The sequence below is a fragment of the Mustelus asterias genome, unplaced genomic scaffold (assembly GCF_964213995.1).
Source record: "Mustelus asterias unplaced genomic scaffold, sMusAst1.hap1.1 HAP1_SCAFFOLD_1996, whole genome shotgun sequence".
Classification (NCBI taxonomy): Eukaryota; Metazoa; Chordata; class Chondrichthyes; order Carcharhiniformes; family Triakidae; genus Mustelus; species Mustelus asterias.
The window spans coordinates 6472-25271 of NW_027591941.1; the positions used below are offsets into that span (position 1 = coordinate 6472).

Sequence of the window (18800 nt, forward strand, 5' to 3'; positions counted from 1 at the left end):
AATTAATGCCTCAGGTGTATAGTTTGTGATTAAAAACCTTACACCTCGCATTTGTCTAGTGTTGACAGCTCTGAATATTGGTCCCCAATGTTTCACAGTGCATGGTATTAATTTGACTAAGATTCTAACAAAGGAAAAGCTTTTGCCTGGCTAGCAATTTTTGTTATAGTTTGATCATTTGCATCTCTTTTGTATAACTTTGCAACTGAAATATTTTTCTTTATAAAAGTATGACTTAGAATATTCATACTTGACAGAAATAAAAAACCCCACGTGCTTTCCATAGATCCTTTCTCTGTTTCTACCACAGGTGGTGTTGTGAAAATGAAGGATTGGTACAGAGCAGCCATTTTGTGATCTGATTGTTTGGAGTTTCTGACTTTTATACTTGGAGGAATATTGCCTAATTGTTTAACTTAGCGGTTTAGAATACCACACCAAAAATACAACATTTGACATTTTCAGTTCTTCAGAAGATTCCATAAATTGAGAAGTGTCCTGTGTTTGTACAGTGGTGCAGCATTCTTTAGGGATGGAGGAATGTGTGCACACAAATAAAGCTGAAGTTGATATGACTGAGTCCATTAGTGACCATGGGAATCAAGAGGAGGACTTTGTTAACATAAGTGGTAAGTTTATTTTAAAATGCAGGAATAATGGGCCATAGGGTTCCCAGCTGAACCCTAACAGTAGTCCTATCAGGGTATTTTGTACAGGCTGAGAACATTTGACTGACTAACATGTACTTTTTGATGTTTCTGAATAAATTTTCACATTGAAATAAATGTGGTTTCACGTTTTCAACAATTGTATCTTCATGCGCAAGGTTGTACTCAAGTATAGGTTTTCCTTGGAGGTTTTAGAGTTCCTTTCAGTTTGCCCCACATAAATGTGATATACCAAATGAACTTTTTTATGCTACCTTTTAAAATCATATGCTCACCTGAATCGAGATGAACTAGGAGAGGCCAATTTAGGCAGAAAACATCCAGAGGATTCCCCTTCAGCTCTCTCCCAGGCAATCGAAACTGGTCCAGCCAATCGCCCTGGTAATTCTACATACTACCGATCTGAGGTGATCCAGACAGAACCAGGTCTAGCTCCTGCTTGAAGCAATTCAATGAATTGGTGTCCACTACATGAACTAGCAATAGCTTTAAAACAAAACCCATCAGGGACTACGTTAAAAAGATGTAAGTCCATCTATTATTTCAGATGGCAATAACAAACTGTTTGAGCTGAGTTGTCTATTTCATGATGTCTGATAACCCCTGCAACATTGTAATTTACTTCCTAGATCTACTGTAGACAAGGGTAGAAATAACATCTGCTATCAACTACCTTAGCTTAGATCAAATTAGTTGAAAAATGATGGGCTGCTGTATTGACATTTTAATTCCACGGGCTCACATGCTGTATATAATTTTTAAAAATTTTGAACTTCTTTGTTCCAAGGTGTTTTAATTCTATTAAACGTACCTTAGTTCTTTTTATTGGAATAATAGGGAATTAAAGTGTTTTTGGCCAAAAGAAAATGTAGTTTTGGAGTATTAGTTGCTTGTTTGTCTGAAGTAGCCACATTTTCGAAATTATATTTTCCTTTTATTTTGGATGGCACTTGTAAGGTTTGTTTCATATGTTCACGGGATGCCGGCAATGTATTTATTGCTCTTCAGAAGGTGGTGGTGAAGCCCCCTTCTTGAACCACTGCAGTTTGTTACTTTTTCTTGGTGAGTTGATGCAATTGGATGGCATGCTAGGCATTTCAAGGAAAGTTAAGAATCAACCACATTACTTTGAGACTGGAGTCACATGTAAGCCATGCTGGGTTTTTGCAATATTAGTAGTTTCTTAAATTCCGGATTTACTTAACTAACTTCCCAAGCTGCCATGGTGGGATTTGAACATGTCTCATTAGTCCAGTCCTCTGGATAATATAACCATACCCCCTATCATTGTGTAAAAATGGTGCAGAAGAGGCCCTTTGGCCCATCGAGTCCGCACCGACGCACGAGAAGCCCTGACCTGCCCACCTAACCCCACTTGCCAGCACTTGGCCCATAGCCTTGAATATTATGGTGTGCCAAGTACTCATCCAGGTACTTTTTAAAGAATGTGAGGCATCCTGCCTCCACCACCCCCCCAGGCAATGCATTCCAGACCGTCACCACCCTCTGAGTAAAAAGGTTTTTCCTCAAATCCCCCCGAAACATCCCATTCCTCACTTTTAACTTGTGTCCCCTCGTAACTGGCCCTCCAACTAAGGGGAACAGCTGCTCCCTATCCATGCCTCTCGTAATCTTGGACACCTCAATCAGATTGCTCCTCAGTCTTCTGTGCTCCAGAGAAAACAACCCAAGCCTATCCAACCTCTCTTCATAACTTAAATGTTCCACCCCAGGCAACATCCTGGTGAATCTCCTCTGCACCCCCTCCAGTGCATTCACGTCTTTCCTATAATGTGGTGACCAGAACTGCACACAGTCCTCCAGCTGTGGCCTCACCAAAGTTCAACACAACTCCGTCACGACCTCTCTGCTTTTGTAATCTATACCCCGATTGATAACAGTGAGTGTGCCATATGCCTATAAACCTGCCTTTCTGCCTTCAGAGATCTATGGACAAACATGCCAAGGTCCCTTTGTTCTTTGGAACTTCCCAGTGTCAGACCTTTCATAGTATACTTCCTTGTCAAATTACTCTTTCTAAAGTGCATCACCTCTCACTTTTCAGGATTAAATTCCATCTGCCACTTATCTGCCCATTTGACCATCTCGTCGATATCTTCCTGTAACCCAAGACACGCAACCTCACTGTTAACCACCCGGCCAATCTTTGTGTCATCAGCAAACCCATTGATCCTATCCCCCACATAGTCATCTATGTCAATTATATAAATGACGAACAGTAGGAGTCCCAGCACGGATCCATGTGGTACGTCACTAGTCACTGGCATCCATCTTAAATAAAAATGTTTTTTTTCTTTCACCCCACAATTTTTATTGAACTTAAGAGTTTATAGTCACGATCACATTTTACATTTTACGTAATCACTACATTTTGAATGTAATGTGCCTGTACATTGTTCCATTTAAGATAGCTTGGCATAATTTGCCTGAAATGGGAGTTTAAGGATTGAAGTAGTTTGGGTTTAGTCTGGGAGTGCAATATTTTCCAAATGGAGGATCCTGTTTAATTGGCTGTCCTCCTTTATCATCAACATTAAAGAACAGCAGGTTTTACCTTCTGTCCACACAAATGCACCTACCATGTACCAGAGAGTAATAGGGAACAGTATTCCAGGCTGCTGTTCACCCGTCCCTACCTCATGTGCTCTGATTAATGTCTACTATCGCAGCACAGGCCAGGGAATTAACTTCGAACCTTCCTGGTCAGCACGGCTCACTATTATTGCAGGTGTATTGAATCACTGAATCATTGTAGAAACTTCTATATTTAGGATATTATAAATATAGATCTTTTTACATCAAGCTTCGATAGAAATTAAAAACAATAGCTTGCATTTATATAGCTACTTTAGTATCTGTAGAGTCATACAGAAGGAAAAGACTTGCTGAGCCAAAGACGGGGTGAGTCCACACTTGGTCAGAGGTGGGTTTTAAAAGGGTTTGACAAGTGGCCAGAGTTAGAGGGACACAGTTTGGAGGAAGGTGTTGTAGTGAGGAAGGGAGCAAATTATAGAACTAGAACTTGCAGAACTTCTTCATCTAAATAGCACAGTTCCTGGCGAACAAGGAAAAGTACAAACACCAGCAAAGGGTCACAAAACATTGCTGCAAAAAGGAAGTATGAAAAGAACTGCAAGAGATAGCAAAATCACCTCAAATGTTTACAGTTCTATTAGGAAAGACCAGGTGGTCAGGATCAATGTGGGTCCCGTGAAAACTGATAATCGTGATATTGTCAGTGGAAATCAGGAATGGCAGATATGTTGAATAATTACTTTGCATCATTTATTGTGGAGGAAGAAGTCGCATGCAAGGAAACTAATATTAAAGTAGGGACAGGGCCTCGCCATTAATGTAAACAAATTAAATCCAGAGCAGGATTTTCTGGCCGTCTCTGCCAGTAGGATTCTCCAATCTTGCCGACAGTGACACCCCACGCCTAACCACAGAGGAGGGGAGGGGGGGGGGGGTGGAATCCCGCCCCAAGAAAAATGGCACTGAAGTGGGACAAATTTCCACAACCACATAGTTTACATTCCAGGCTTTATCCCTGCTGGGGTGAATGTACAGGCACGCTCTCTCTGATCTCGGAATACTAGGTGACATCACAGAATGATTTGCCTTCAGAGGAATGAGAAGAAACTAATCTTGTGCTTTTATATTTTAATTCTGCTGTTGGATTTTGACACTTTCAAAAGAATAATGTAATCAGTGCACCTATTTTTAATATCTTGCTAAAACATTGAGCATCATGTCAGTTTCTGATTTCTCTGTTCACTGTTTTTAAAGAGAATTGCGATGGATCAATGCGATATTCCGAAGATGACTTACTCTTTAAAGATTCAGAAGATCATCTTTTACCCACCAGTAGGTTGGTGACGGCCATAAATAAAGATGAAACTGAAAGTATCATGAAGGGACCAGAGATGACCAGTAATTTTTCACAGTCTGTGGACACCCAGGTAAATTGCTAGGTAATCTAGAGGTGGGGGGAGGGGGTTTTATTTCACTTCAGAAATGGATGCAAGGCATGCCTAAAAAAATCCAAGGACCAGGACCTTTGTGGTTTAGTGAGTTTTTTATTTTACATTTTTAACACCTCTCTGTCGTGAAATAATTGGCTCGTGGTTACATACAGTTCCATGGGCAGTGGCAGCCTTTGGATACCTGAGTTAAGTGGTCATTCTTATAAACCTGAAAAGCAGATGTCAGTAAGCTTTTTGAACACAGCTGTTGCATTTTGGCTGAACCACATTCCTGTATACTTCCATCTCCACCCTGGTCCCAGCTCATTTGCAGCTGGACCCTTCATCTATGCCAAGAATTCCCAAAGTTTACTTATACACTTTTCCAGATTTCTCGCTGTCCATGCATCCCTGCTAGCATACCAGTTCAATATTTTAACCCCTTTTAATGACTAAACCGGCCTCAACCAGAGTATTGTGTCCAATTCTGGATACCACACTTTAGAAGTGTGTGCAGGCTTTTGAGAGACTGCAGAAAAGATGAGGGCTTTCAGTTATGTGGATAGAGTGGATCATTCGGGGATGTTCTCCTTAAAGAAGGTTGAGAGGAGACTTCATAGAGGAGTTCAAAATCAACTTAAACAATGGCTTAATAGTACCACTTGCCATTCATGTTAAGCATAAGATTCTTTGTTTGAGCATTGGTTAGTATCTGAAGGAAACCATTTAGCCTGTTGAGTCCATACTGGTTCTCTGCAACAGCAATTTAGCTAGTCCCTATCCCTGTAGCTCTGCTGATTTATTGTCTCTTCAGGAGCTCATCCAATTCTCTTTTGAAATCCATGATTAAATCTGTGTCCACCACACTGTCAGGTAGCATGTTCCAGATTCTAAACACTGACTATGTTTTTAAAAAATCCTCTTGTCGCCTCTGGTTCTTTTGCCAGTTATCTAAAATTGGTGACCTCTGCTTCTCAATCCTTCCATCAATGGGAACTGTTTCTCCCAAACTATTCCATCCAGACCTCTTGTGATTTTTGAACACCTCTATTAAATCTCCTCTCAATCTTCTCTTCTCCAAGGAGATCAATCACAGCTTCTCCAATCTATCCATATAACTGAAATCCCTCATCTTTTTTGCAGCCTCTACAATGCCTACACATCCTTCCTAGAGTGTGGTGCCCAGAATTGGACACGATAATCTAGTTGAAGCTGAATTATTACTTTATAAATGTTCATTTGAGAGAAAAGAGATGTGAGAAATTACTCTTTGACACCATTAACCACCCCACCCCAAACCTGACTTCTCAAGATTTCATTCTGGCCCTGACTAGTGATATCAGGTAACCTCTGCTCCAGTCAGAAGCACCTGGTTTCACTATTCTCCGAGAAAAGAATTATCCCCTGCTCCAAGTTGGATTTGGCCTTGGCACATAATGTTTGACTGATGGGTGAATTGAGTTGTATATTGTTTTCCATACACTGGCTCTACTCTTTCCCTAACCTCCCCTGCATGTCCACCACTCTCTGCCCTTTAAAAGTCTTCTCAACCTCTCATCCCAAACCAATCTCTCTCCATGGCTCTCATTCCTTTCCCTGCCAGCTTCATTTTGAGTTCCTTGGGACATCTTTTTCTTTACTTAAAGGTGCTTTAAGATTGCAAACTTTCATTTGAATTTGCTGTTGTGTATCTGCATAGAACATTTTTCATCAGTACCATACCCTTTAAATATCTATGGGCAATTACATAAACTGTAAATTATATATTTCATTAAGGGAGTGTTAAATGGTGTATAGATTTTCTGATTCTATGTTATAATTTAGATCAGAGCCTCAAGTGTTTTATGAAGCCTGCCTGGATCATAGGCTTTGCACTTTGAATTTGGCTAGGATAAGCATGATATGTTTCACCTCAGGTATGATTCAAATGACCAACCAGGGAGCTTTTATCAAACAAAGCTTATTTGAGAATATAATTAACGTGTATGGAAAGAGAATTAGCAATAACTTTTATCAATTACAAACAAAAACAAAACAACCAAGATAATGTAAAACCCTTACAAATATATCTAAAATGTTCCAATCAAACCAAAACTTACCGTAAACAAAAACCCTTTTCACAGGTTTAACACAGCAAAGACTAATGCTCACGTGATACTGGAACTGAGTCCTTTGGTTGGAGAATTGAAACCCCGACTTCTCAGTCTTGTAATGGCAGCCCTCTGGAGACACCCAGGACAGTTTGAAGTCAAAACAGCTTCCCAGAACACCAGGGCGAGACTCTGGACAAGCCACCAACAGGAGATTTTTTACTTCAGGAAGGCATGAAGCCTTGCTTTCAGCTAACCAGCAGAATTTCCAAAAACAGGCAGAGGAACACTTCTTTCCAGCTTGATGTCCCTTCTAAACTAAACTGCTGCCAGCCAAAACAGAAAATGAAACCTTAAATTCACTAGGAAGGAAAAAAAACTGTCCAAAACACATGACCTTCCTCCTAACAATGCAGGGTCATAAAAGATCCCAAAGTAAACATAAATAAACCCCATTTAACTAGCAATGAAAGGGCTTCTACAGACAACTCAGCAACAATGACATAAGCTGAGGCTGGGTTACATTAAAAAAAAGAATAAAACCCTGAATTTTCTTTTGCATTTGTGAAATTTTTAGCAGAATCTCTCACCTTTCATGTGGTACCAGGAGCTGTCCAGCCTCATGGGCTCCTTTTGTGCCCATTAGTGGCAGCGGGATTTTGTATGAACCAGGCTCCTCATGGTGTAGAGTCCCAGCAGGGATGTACCATGTGTTGCTTCTTCCCAAAGGAGCCAGCCTGGTGACCTAGGTCAGTGGTTTAGCACAGTAATCCAGAGCAGTTGATTCCTGACTCATCCAGACCTCTCAAGTCCTCGGGCGTCTCGCACTTTTGGAAACCACCAGCAGTTGGCAACTTGTCTCCCTTCTCCAGGTGATGGTCTCCTGCCCTGGGTGGTGCATGACTCCAAGTGATCCTGCTGGCTCCCACATAGTTTGGAAGAAAACTCCAAACTACACTGGGAAATCCAAAGTGAGCTGAGGTGTTGCTGATGACAGAATGGCACAGAAATATGACCTCAGAACAAACCTGCCAGTCTGTCCTGAGTCAGAACACACACCCTTACATTTGGGGCAAAAAATAAAACAGGCAGAGAAAACATACACTGAAGAAGCATCCCAATATGTCTTTCTTTCTACATGTAAAATAATAAGTAAAAGCATAACAGTTCAACTTCTGGTCAATGTTAATTCTCTAGGATGTTGATTTTGGGGGAATTTAGTGATGGTAATACCTTTGAATCATTGAATTTTAGGGAGAGATGTTTGGATTCTTTGTTGCTGGGGGTGGTCTATTGCCTGGCATTTTGGGGTGCGAATGTTTATCGGTCCGAGCCTGAATATTGTCCAGGTCTTGCTGCACGTTTTCCCTCCCTAAACATCCCTTAGCTCTCTTGTCCCTAAGGCATCTTTAACATCGAGCTCTGACCAAAATTTTGATCACCTTTCCTAATATCTCCTTGATTGGCTCAATGTCAAATGCTGTTTGATATCTGGTCCTGTCATATGCTTTGGGATTTTAACTATGTTAAAAGCACTAATTTAAATGTGACAATTAAGCCCAGTGTAGTGATTCATTTAAATTTTGAATGTTGGTAAAATTGTAAAAAAAATGCAGTGCCGTTTATGTCTAGGAATATAATTGCAAAGTTACTGGATGCATCTCTATAAACCAAAGAAGCATTTTCTAATGAGAGGCTTACAATTATTGTTCATAACATTGTATGAATTCAAAATATTTGAGGGAAGCTTTCATTTGCCTCATCAGGGTGAGTAGCAATATTTAAAAAATGAAGAATGACTTGAACCAAAAATGTGACCTTTGCATGCAGGTGGTCTGTGCTGCAATACATATATCAACATTTGGATCCTAACTAATTTGAGCTGAAATTGATTTTGATGTGACAGCAGTCCATTATGACATTGCTGTTTAACCCATATGCAAATTTAATCCATGTGTGTGTTTCTTCCCCTGTCCCTTCTATTCCTTTTTAAAAAGATCTATAATTTTTCCCAGTTTGATTGTGGACCTGTACTTTGTACTTTAATTTCTATCCTGCCTGTTCTTTCCACTGATGCTTACTAGGTGTTTTTTTTCCCCCAGCGTTTTCAGTTTTTGTTCTAAATTTTACTTCCTTAGTTCTACATATAAATTGTTCTGAAAGTTTTAAAATGTGTGACTTGACTGCGAGTGGTTAATACAAGGCTGTATTTGTGAACCCGTGTTTTAATAATTGTAATTCTAGCACCATGTGGACGTTGGAGATACCAAGGGGCTCATTTGCAGCATTTGTGGGAGTACATTAAGCTGTAGCAATTCACTGGATAAGCACATGTTGATCCATTCCAGCGAGAAACCACATCATTGTGCAGTGTGTGGGAAGTCACTCGCAGCAAAGGACCACATGCACAGGTTAGTAACCTATGCAGCAAAAACTGTATAATACAGGCCTCACAATGAAATAATAGTTGGTTGGACACTTTTTACTTTTTTGGGGGGCTGGGGGAAACTAAAGCATGTATATTGGGCCAGAATCTGTTGTATTTGGGGAAAGAAAATGACTAGGCTAATAGTGCTCAACATTATTTATGAATAAATAGTGCATCATCCTCATCATGAGCCAATGCACAATTAAATGGGAATGTGCCTAATGTTGCTGTCCATGTTGTAATATGCTTCATGAAAATAGCATCTCACTTTTGGCCTGCTTAATTTTTAGGAATTTGCTGGTGTTTCCCATTAAACTTTCACATAAGTGCATGTACCTATTAACATTAAGCATTAATCTCTGCCAATCAACCTCATTGGCACTGAAAAATTAATCATCGCATTCTCATTCTTTTAAGGTCTTTGAATTTTGGAAATTTGGAAAAGGGCAAAATTTTAAAGTTCTGCTTGGTCACGGGGGAAACAAATAAACGTATTTATATAATGCCTTTCACAATGTAATTCACCCATATTCATTCCCCCTCCATCTGTTTATTTTCCAAATCCTTAAATCTCACTAGTTAAGGGGATGTCTTGATTGCTGAGGTTCCATATGTTGTGTTCTCCTTGTGAAGTTATCTGCTTTCACTTTTTGCAACTTTTGTGAGCAAAGGTTTTTTTGGGGGGTGAAGGGTCCTGGGGCAAGTTTAACTAACGACAGATGTAGAGAATGTTAGGATTTCATGAAAGATGTCATATAAATGCAAATTATTTTACTTTTCTATTGTTCAGAAATCTTTAGTACTTCCTGATCTTGAATTAGAAACATTTAGCACAAAATATTAAGAGAACTGCAAAATTAATCTGTATATTTTTTTTAAAATTCTATTTCAGGACATAGACAATTATTAAGCCCTTAGGCTTAATTTAGATTTACTGTTTCAAAAGTGTGGGAACTTTATCATTAAATATGAAAGACTCACTATAATCTCCCTGATTTTTGCTTGGAATGTTGAATTTACAGCGTGAAGTTGCCAGATGGAAAATCTGACATCAATGATAACACTGAAAGGACTTCTGTATCTGAAGAAGCAGGACCATTCTGGAATACTGTGGTCGCTGCGGGGATGCTGTTTGTCTGCGAAACATGTATTGCTTACAGAAATCTTATTGAGGCGCAAGAGACTTCAGTTCATAAGTGGATGGTCCGAAGACGGAATGAGCCCCTGCATGTTCGTTTGCAAAGACTAGAGCGTGAACGGACTGCAAAAAGACTCAAACGCGCCAATGAATCAGCAGATGAAAGGGAGATGCGGAGGCTGAGGGACCGTGAAGCTAAACGTCTTCAGAGAATGCAGGAGTCAGAAGACCAGAGGGCTAGAAGGTTACAACGTGACCGGGAAGCTATGAGATTGAAAAGGGCTACTGAGACACCAGAAAGACGGCAGGCAAGACTCCTACGAGAGCGGGAAGCAAAACGGATTAAAAGACGGTTACAAAAATTAAACCCAAGTCTGTCGGTTCATATTTCTCAGAAATCTACACCAGAGATGAATTCATTTCAGTTTCATGTGGCTTGCCCCAACCTGTAAAATGAACAGATAGTTACGAAAATGTGACTTTATTTTTGTTCTGAAGTGTAATCTATCCCAGGGCTCCATCTAGAATTTATTCTTTAGGTTCAGGCTCCAGGAAATAACAAAAGCCAGAAATATCACGTGATCATATGATTTACATTGGAAATATGGTAGCGCTGAGTAAAAGATACAATACAAGATGGTTACTATACTCTGAATTCACAATCTGTAGGAACTCGTATGAAACTGTAAAAGTCAGACTTCTGATGAGCTAGTGATCTCTAATCTTAGGAAGGGCAAATGGAAAAGTGGAGTTTCCACCACAGTCAGATCAGCCATGATTTTATTGAATAGCAGAGCAGGCTCGAAGGGCTGAATGGTCTATTCCCCCAAGTCTTTGTTCAAACCCCAATTGATATGTTACTTTGTGTAAATCTACTACCTGGAATTTGTAAAATTATTTTATTGCACTTTAGAGGGGTGTTGCATGCTACATGCTACAGTCTCATGCTGATTTCTTCCTCTGCTCAAAGACTTAGGCAGGGATATCTGACTGTAAGGTCACAAGGCAAATGAGCTTTCAGTTTTAAGACAAGCTTGATGGGCATAATCTTAGCCAATACGTAACAGTTTGTTATGGGCATTCATCTGAAACAGTGGGAAACTCGCACAGGAACGAAAAAGTGTAATGATTTATTGGTAGAGGTGTGGTAAGTGTTGATAGCAACATCAAAATCCTTTTACTGAGCTGCAAATTATGGTAGCAAATTATACTATCTTTCGAATCACCAACCTGATTGAATTGTATCTTTACAATATTTCAATCACATGCATGTTCACATGAGCTTAGGTCATTGAGTCTCTTTAAGACAGAGATAGATAGCTTCTTGATTAATAAGGTGACCAAAGAGGTGGATGAGGGTAAAGCAGTTGATGTGGTGTATATGGATTTAAGTAAAGCATTTGATAAGGTTCCCTATGGTAAGCTATTGCAGAAAATACGGAGGCATGGGATTGAGGGTGATTTTGCGGTTTGGATCAGAAATTGGCTAGCTGTAAGAAGACAGAGGGTGGTGGTTGATGGGAAATGTTCATCCTGGAGTTCAGTTACTAGTGGTGTACCACAAGGATCTGTTTTGGGGCCACTGCTGTTTGTCATTTTTATAAATGACCTGGATGAGGGTGTAGAAGGCTGGGTTAGTAAATTTGCGGATGACACCAAAGTGGTGGACAGTGCGGAAGGATGTTGCAGGTTACAGAGGGACATAGATAAGCTGCAGAGCTGGGCTGAGAGTTGGCAAATGAGTTTAATGCGAAAAAGTGTGAGGTGATTCACTTTGGAAGGAGTAACAAGAGTACAGAGTACTGGTTTAATGGTAAGATACTTGGTAGTGTGGATGAGCAGAGAGATCTCGGTGTCCATGTGCATAGATCCCTGAAAGTTGGCACCCAGGTTGATAGGGTTGTTAAGAAGGCGTACAGTGTGTTAGCTTTTATTGGTAGAGGGATTGAGTTTCGGAGCCATGATGTCATGTTGCAGCTGTACAAAACTTTGGTGTGGCCGCACTTGGAGTATTGCGTACAGTTCTGGTCGCCGCATTATAGGAAGGATGTGGAAGCATTGGAAAGGGTGCAGAGGAGATTTACCAGGATGTTGCCTGCCTGGTATGGTGGGAAGGTCTTATGAGGAAAGGCTGAGTGACTTGAGGCTGTTTTCGTTAGAGAGAAGGTTAAGAGGTGACTTAATAGAGGCATACAAATTGATCAGAGGATTAGATAGGGTGGACAATGAGAGCCTTTTTCCTCGGATGGTGATGGCTAACACGAGGGGACATTGCTTTAAATTGAGGGGTGATAGATATAGGACAGATGTCAGAGGTAGGTTCTTTACTCAGAGAGTAGTAAGGGCGTGGAATGCCCTGCCTGCAACAATAGTGGACTCATCAACATTAAGGGCATTTAAAAGGTCATTGGATAAACATATGGATGATATTGGAGTAGTGTAGGTTAGATGGACTTTAGATTGGTTTCACAGGTCGGTGCAACATCGTGGGCCGAAGGGCCTGTACTGCGCTGTTATGTTCTATAAGGGGATCAGGAGTTATGGGGAAAAGGCAGGAGAATGGAGATGAGAAAAAAATCAACCATGATTGAATGGCGGAGCAGACTCGATGGGCCGAGTGGCCTAATTCTGCTCCTATGTCTTATGGTCTTGATCCTGTGCATAAAGCTTGTTTCATAACAAACTATGACTTGAAAGTATTTTGGCATCTTGAAGCTGATTAAAGACCAGTCTCTTGATTAAAAGTGATTCAGTGATATTTTACGCCATCAGTGAATTAAATTCATTTACACATCATTAATTTATATTTGAACACTTTTTTTAGAAATGATTTTTCAAGTATTGGACTGAGTGACTTGAAATTGTTTTGTAGTGCTATAGAAATGTTTACTTTAAAATCTAATATTGGCTTCACCCTCCAATATTTTTGGTTAACTTATTATAAAATGACAGACATTTTGCTTCATTGAGACCCACATCCTTCATGGTTTATTGAATTCTAGGAGAGAAGGGTAGAAAGCTTTTTTCAATCTAATTTATAAATGCCCTTGTACCTGTACCTAAAAAGGATTACCGTGCAGCACGTTATGTTCTGTTAGTTTGAAAGTGTTTTTTTAGAATAATGAGATTTTAAATCTTTTTGTTGTCGTAGCCAGAAAGTGCATATTATAATTAAGGAAATTACTTGAATCGTCATTTTGAACGTATTCCACTGCCCTGGCATTGCAACCTTTGGCGTCATGTTTTTGTTTTATGAAAAATTACTAACTACTTTGTTGATTCAAAATGAAAGTAGCTTCTGCCAATCATGGAAATTGGCTTCTGTGTAGAAAAGTGTAAAATTACAATCAGCCCCTCGATCTGAGGGTCACATCTTCAAAAGGTTATAATGGCCTTCGAGGATAACATGTTTTTCTTTTATTCAGAATGATTGCATCCATTGCAGTTCACTCAATGATAAAATATATAACTGTGCTGTCACAATATGTGGACAGATGTTCCAATAAAGGTCCAGTTATGCCCCTGCACACTCCTACTGTTCACCCACTACCTCCAATTAACGAACCAAACAAAAATGAACACTGTCCCTTGATTGGCCCAATACCCTCCACCTGTGGACAATAATGTTTCAAAAGTAGAGTGTGTGTGTTAACTCACTCCAGAACTTGCCATCGAAGAACTTTGAAAAGGTTTGCTCTATTTGTTCTTTTGGACTCGAGTTTTAAGTTTAAAGGAAGCTTCAGTGACTTTTTCATTTCAGATGTATTTTGCACTTTAAGAATGGTGCATATAATCTCTAAAAAGTGATCCTCAACTTCTAAAATTGTGGTATTATCCTAGCTTTCCATGCATGTAATGTTAATTTAACTTGGGACAGTCTAGTGAAACAGATAATGAGAAAAGTTGACCATGGATATTCCTTGGTTGGGTAGATGCATTAAAAAGGCAGTCTTATTAATAAAGTTATCATAGAATCCCTACAGTGCAGAAGGAGGCCATTCGATCCATCGAGCCTGCACCAACAACAATCCCATCCAGGCCCTATCCCTGCAACCCCATGTATTTACCCTGCCAGTCCCCCTGAGACTGAGGGGCAATTTAGCATGGCCAATCAACCTAACCAGCACATCTTTGGACTGTGGGAGGAAACCAGTGCACCTGGAGGAAACCCACACAGACACGGGGAGAACAAATTTATAATAGAACTATAAATTGAATTTTATAGTTTCACATGCAAAAGAATACAGCCATTTAATTTTATCATCAAGAGTTCACGTGTTTAACGCACATTATAGTTAGCATCTTAGAGTTGAGTTCTGCTAAAATTCTTAGCATTCTACACTTTTTTAAATTATTAACGTACCAGAGACAAAGACATCTCCAATCCTGTTAAAGTGTCACTTCATGTACTTGGGAGATTATTCAGTCTTGACCTCACTCTGTTTTATGTGTGACCTAGTGAACCTCGAGGCCCTATCTCAATGGAATACAATTTTGGTGGAGAAAAATAAATGAGATGTAATACTAACTGCTTTATTCTGTCAACAGTGGATCATTTTTTATTTAGCAATGTTGGTCTGCAAAAAAATATTTGAATAGATTCATAAATTTGTGCTTTTTAAATTTAACTACTTTGTAACTAAGATGTACAAATTGCTGTTGTATCTTGGCATAAGGAAGTTTATCTGGAAGGATTGGATTTTCATGTTGAGTATTAGTTTGCATTGTGTTTTCAGATCCATACAGGATTTTGAGCACTGGAGCATTCTTTTGATTTCCTAAATGTTGCACCTTCGTCCAAGAAGTGTAAATTATCCACATGTTGGGGAAAATAGTTTCATAAATTTATAAACCATTGGAAACACTAACTCCAATATAAGAACCATTAACTTTGTTTGCATTTAAAAAATGTTGTGATAAATATTTGCAGTGGACAATGGATAGGTATATTTTGTGGTGGTGTACTGAACTATACAGTTATCCTGAATCAAAAGGTAAAATACTGCAGATGTTGGAAATCTTAAAATTAAAGCAGCTGCCCCCCCCCCCCCCCCCCCGGCTTGCACTAAGCTGACCTCTGTGAGTCTGGGCTAAAAGCTGCCTTGTTTCTGACTAGAAAGGTGAAAACTTGGCTGAGAATGCTGACCCTCGTCAGTGCACATTTGGAGATTGGGAAAGGACCAGATAGGGCTCAGCCACAGTGCGATTGTATGCCTGTGCAGTGAACTGTCTTCTGCAAAAGAAAGGAGAACATTGAAGCAAATGATACCTGCTTATCAATGAAGTGAACTTTCCAGTTGGTTTAATTCTTCCCTCATGGATTTTCACAGTAATTTCATTGCAGTGTTAATGTAAGCCTACTTGTGACACTAATAAATAAACTTTAAAAACTTTGATGTTTTGTAAATATTTATTTATTCCTGGTGAGAAAAGTGGGCTAAGATAGAATATGGCTTTTAACTTCAGTAAAGACTCCTCTGCTAAATTATCAGACTGCTTATCTGACATCTAGTACTAGATGAGCAGAAATATCCTCCAATTAAATATTGGGAAGACTGTAGCCATAGCCTCACCTCCCTCCCTATATCTAATCTCCTTCAGCCCCACAATCCTCTGAGATATCTGCGCTCCTCCAATTCTGGCCTCTTGTGCGTCCCCAGTTTTAGTTGCTCCACCACTAATGGCCATGCTTTCAGATTCCTAGGCTTCAACATATGTAATACTCTCCTTACACTTCTCCATTTTCTACTTGGTTTTCCTCCTCAAAATTCATTAACACATTCATTAAAATTTCTCTCTGATCATACTTTTGGTCACCTGGCCTAATCTCATATTGTGGCTCAGTGTTAGTGTTTGTTTTATAGTGCTCTTGTGAAAGCATCTTCGGACATCTTATTTCATTGAAGGTGTTACATATGTTGTAAATAGACCAAAATACCAGTAATCCCATCATCCTCTGGAAAGCAAATGCCAGGTTTCTATTATAATTAAATGGAAAATGAGATGATTAACTTTTACCATTTTCTGACTAATTTTACTTTAATAATTTTACATTAATGTGTACAATTTTGAAACTTGCAGGTGACATGAAACTTGGAAGCCTTGCAAACAGTGAGGAAGATAGTAATAGACTTCAAGAGGACATAGGCTGGTGGAATGAGCAGACACAAGGCAGATGAAATTCAACGCAGAGAAATGCAAGGTGATACATTTTGGTGGGAAAAATGAAAAACCTAGAAACATTCCTGCACAAATAGTTGAAGGTGCCAGGATAGATTAACAAATAATGAAACGTGTGGGGCACAGAGTACAAAAATTCAGAAATTAAACTAGCTTTATATGAACTAATTCAGCCCCAATTTTGGACAACACACTTCAAGAAGGACATGAAGACTTTGAAGAGAGTAAAGAAGAGATTTACTTGGATGGGTTTTAGCTGCATAGGTCAACTGAAGAAGCTGACATTGTTCTCGGAGCTAAGAGAGTTTTTTGAGATCATTAAGGTTAAGAAAAGTAAATAAAGAGAAATTGTTTTCTCTAGCAGAAGAATTGAGAACCAGAAGGTACAGATTTAAGGGATTAACAGAACAACCAGAGGCAACATTAGGACAATTTATCTTGCACAATGGTTAAGATTTAGAATGCACTGCCTGGTAGGCTACATCTGAACCTGTATTCGCTGCCCTTCAAAAGGGAATCTAGTACATACTTGAAGGAGAAAGAATGGTAAGGATATGGGAAATAGCTAGGGAATGGAATTAACTAGATTGGTCTTTGAAACAGCCAGCACACACCTGATGGGCCACATGGTGGCCTCCTGTGCTGTACTATTCAGCAATTTTTATTTTGTGGTTGTCAGGACTATAATGTGAAGAGCAAGAACTGAATCAAGTTGGGCACACTCAAAAATAGCTTTCCTTTCTCTTGCGCTGCCTAATCCAAATACAAGATTTGGTACTAAAAATTAATTAGGAAAGCTTAAATCTTTGAAATGTTTTGCAAATCCAAAATTTTGTCTATTGATCCTATATCTTTTGTAACTGTTGAGTTTGTTAATTCTGCAGAATAAAAGAACTAAAATAACAATGTTTATCTATTTATTTTTGCACACTAACCAGTTCTAAACTTCCAGTTGCCCATCTGTTACTGTACCACCTTTTTGCTCTTACAACACAGATGGTTTAACCTACGCTATCATAACTTTTTCGCAACAGTGTACTTTGTGTTCCCCATCTCTGGTTCATAATTGATTAATCTCAAAATACTACCAATAGTAAATCTGTTTCAGCAAAGTGGAAAATCTAATTATTTTGAACACGTTTAAGAAAAAAACCGCAGTGTAAAAGAAAAAGTGTGAAATCTCTGCCATGTCACCGGGTTTAAATCTTAACCACAATATTTGATTAACTAATTTTTAAAACATTAATGTATTAAGTATTGATTTACCTTTAGTGTACCTTGAAATTCTTGTGCAATGTTTCTTCTGTGTTTGTTGCGTGATGAGTTGTGCCAAATCTTTTGCAAGTACGTCAACATGCTGTGAACTATAAAGTTTATTTCACTTCTATGCCAGTTATGTATATCATCATATCACTCAGCATAGATCGAGGCTCTTTTTGAAAGAACTGTAGAATTTGTCCTACCCCTTACTCTTTCCTCATATCCCTGCAATTTTCCTTTCTCAAGTATATAGCCAATTCCCTTTTCAGAGTTGTGGTTAAATCTGCCTCCATCATTGTCTTATGCAGTGAATAGTAAGTAGATCATGATACCGTATGAAATCATTTATCCCCATTGGTCCTTTAAAATTAATTAGTTCCTTATGCATCTTATTAAAATTGGATTAAATTTAAATTGCCAATTTTGACCTATTTCCTCAAAAGACACTAAATACTGGATCAGTTTGAATGGACTGTCTTCACTTTTTTGGAATGGAGATAGAACATAGAACAGTACAGCACAGAACAGGCCCTTCGGCCCACGATGTTGTGCCGACCTTCATCTGAAACCAAGATCAAGCTATCCCACTCCCTACCATCCTGGTGTGCTCCATGTGCCTATCCAATAACCGCTTAAATGTTCCTAAAGTGTCTGACTCCACTATCACTGCAGGCAGTCCATTCCACACCCCAACCACTCTCTGCGTGAAGAACCTACCTCTGATATCCTTCCTATATCTCCCACCATGAACCCTATAGTTATGCCCCCTCGTAATAGCTCCATCCACCCGAGGAAATAGTCTTTGAACGTTCACTCGATCTATCCCCTTCATCATTTTATAAACCTCTATTAAGTCTCCCCTCAATCTCCTCCGCTCCAGAGAGAACAGCCCCAGCTCCCTCAACCTTTCCTCATAAGACCGACACTCCAAACCAGGCAGCATCCTGGTAAATCTCCTCTGCACTCTTTCCAGCGCTTCCACATCCTTCTTATAGTGAGGTGACCAGAACTGCACGCAATATTCCAAATGCGGTCTCACCAAGGTCCTGT

At 39.4% G+C, this 18800-nt stretch overlaps 1 protein-coding gene across 1 annotated transcript; it reads left to right on the plus strand.

Moving 5' to 3' along the window:
• Window positions 1-486: 486 nt before the first annotated feature.
• znf821 (zinc finger protein 821) lies at window positions 487-18244 on the plus strand. Its single transcript, XM_078207034.1, has 4 exons — window positions 487-629; window positions 4479-4651; window positions 8989-9155; window positions 10195-18244. Exons 1-4 carry the CDS (start codon window positions 533-535, stop codon window positions 10760-10762), a joined length of 1005 nt encoding a protein of 334 aa, XP_078063160.1. The 5' UTR covers window positions 487-532; the 3' UTR covers window positions 10763-18244.
• The last annotated feature ends 556 nt before the right edge of the window (window positions 18245-18800 follow it).

Excerpts from the sequence above, each read along its gene's own strand:
- znf821 (XM_078207034.1), top strand. The coding sequence starts at position 533 with ATGGAGGAATGTGTGCACACAAATAAAGCTGAAGTTGATATGACTGAG. Across the intron at positions 4,652-8,988 it reads CACAGTCTGTGGACACCCAG|CACCATGTGGACGTTGGAGA; the intron begins GTAAATTGCTAG and ends TTGTAATTCTAG. Across the intron at positions 9,156-10,194 it reads GCAAAGGACCACATGCACAG|CGTGAAGTTGCCAGATGGAA; the intron begins GTTAGTAACCTA and ends TTGAATTTACAG.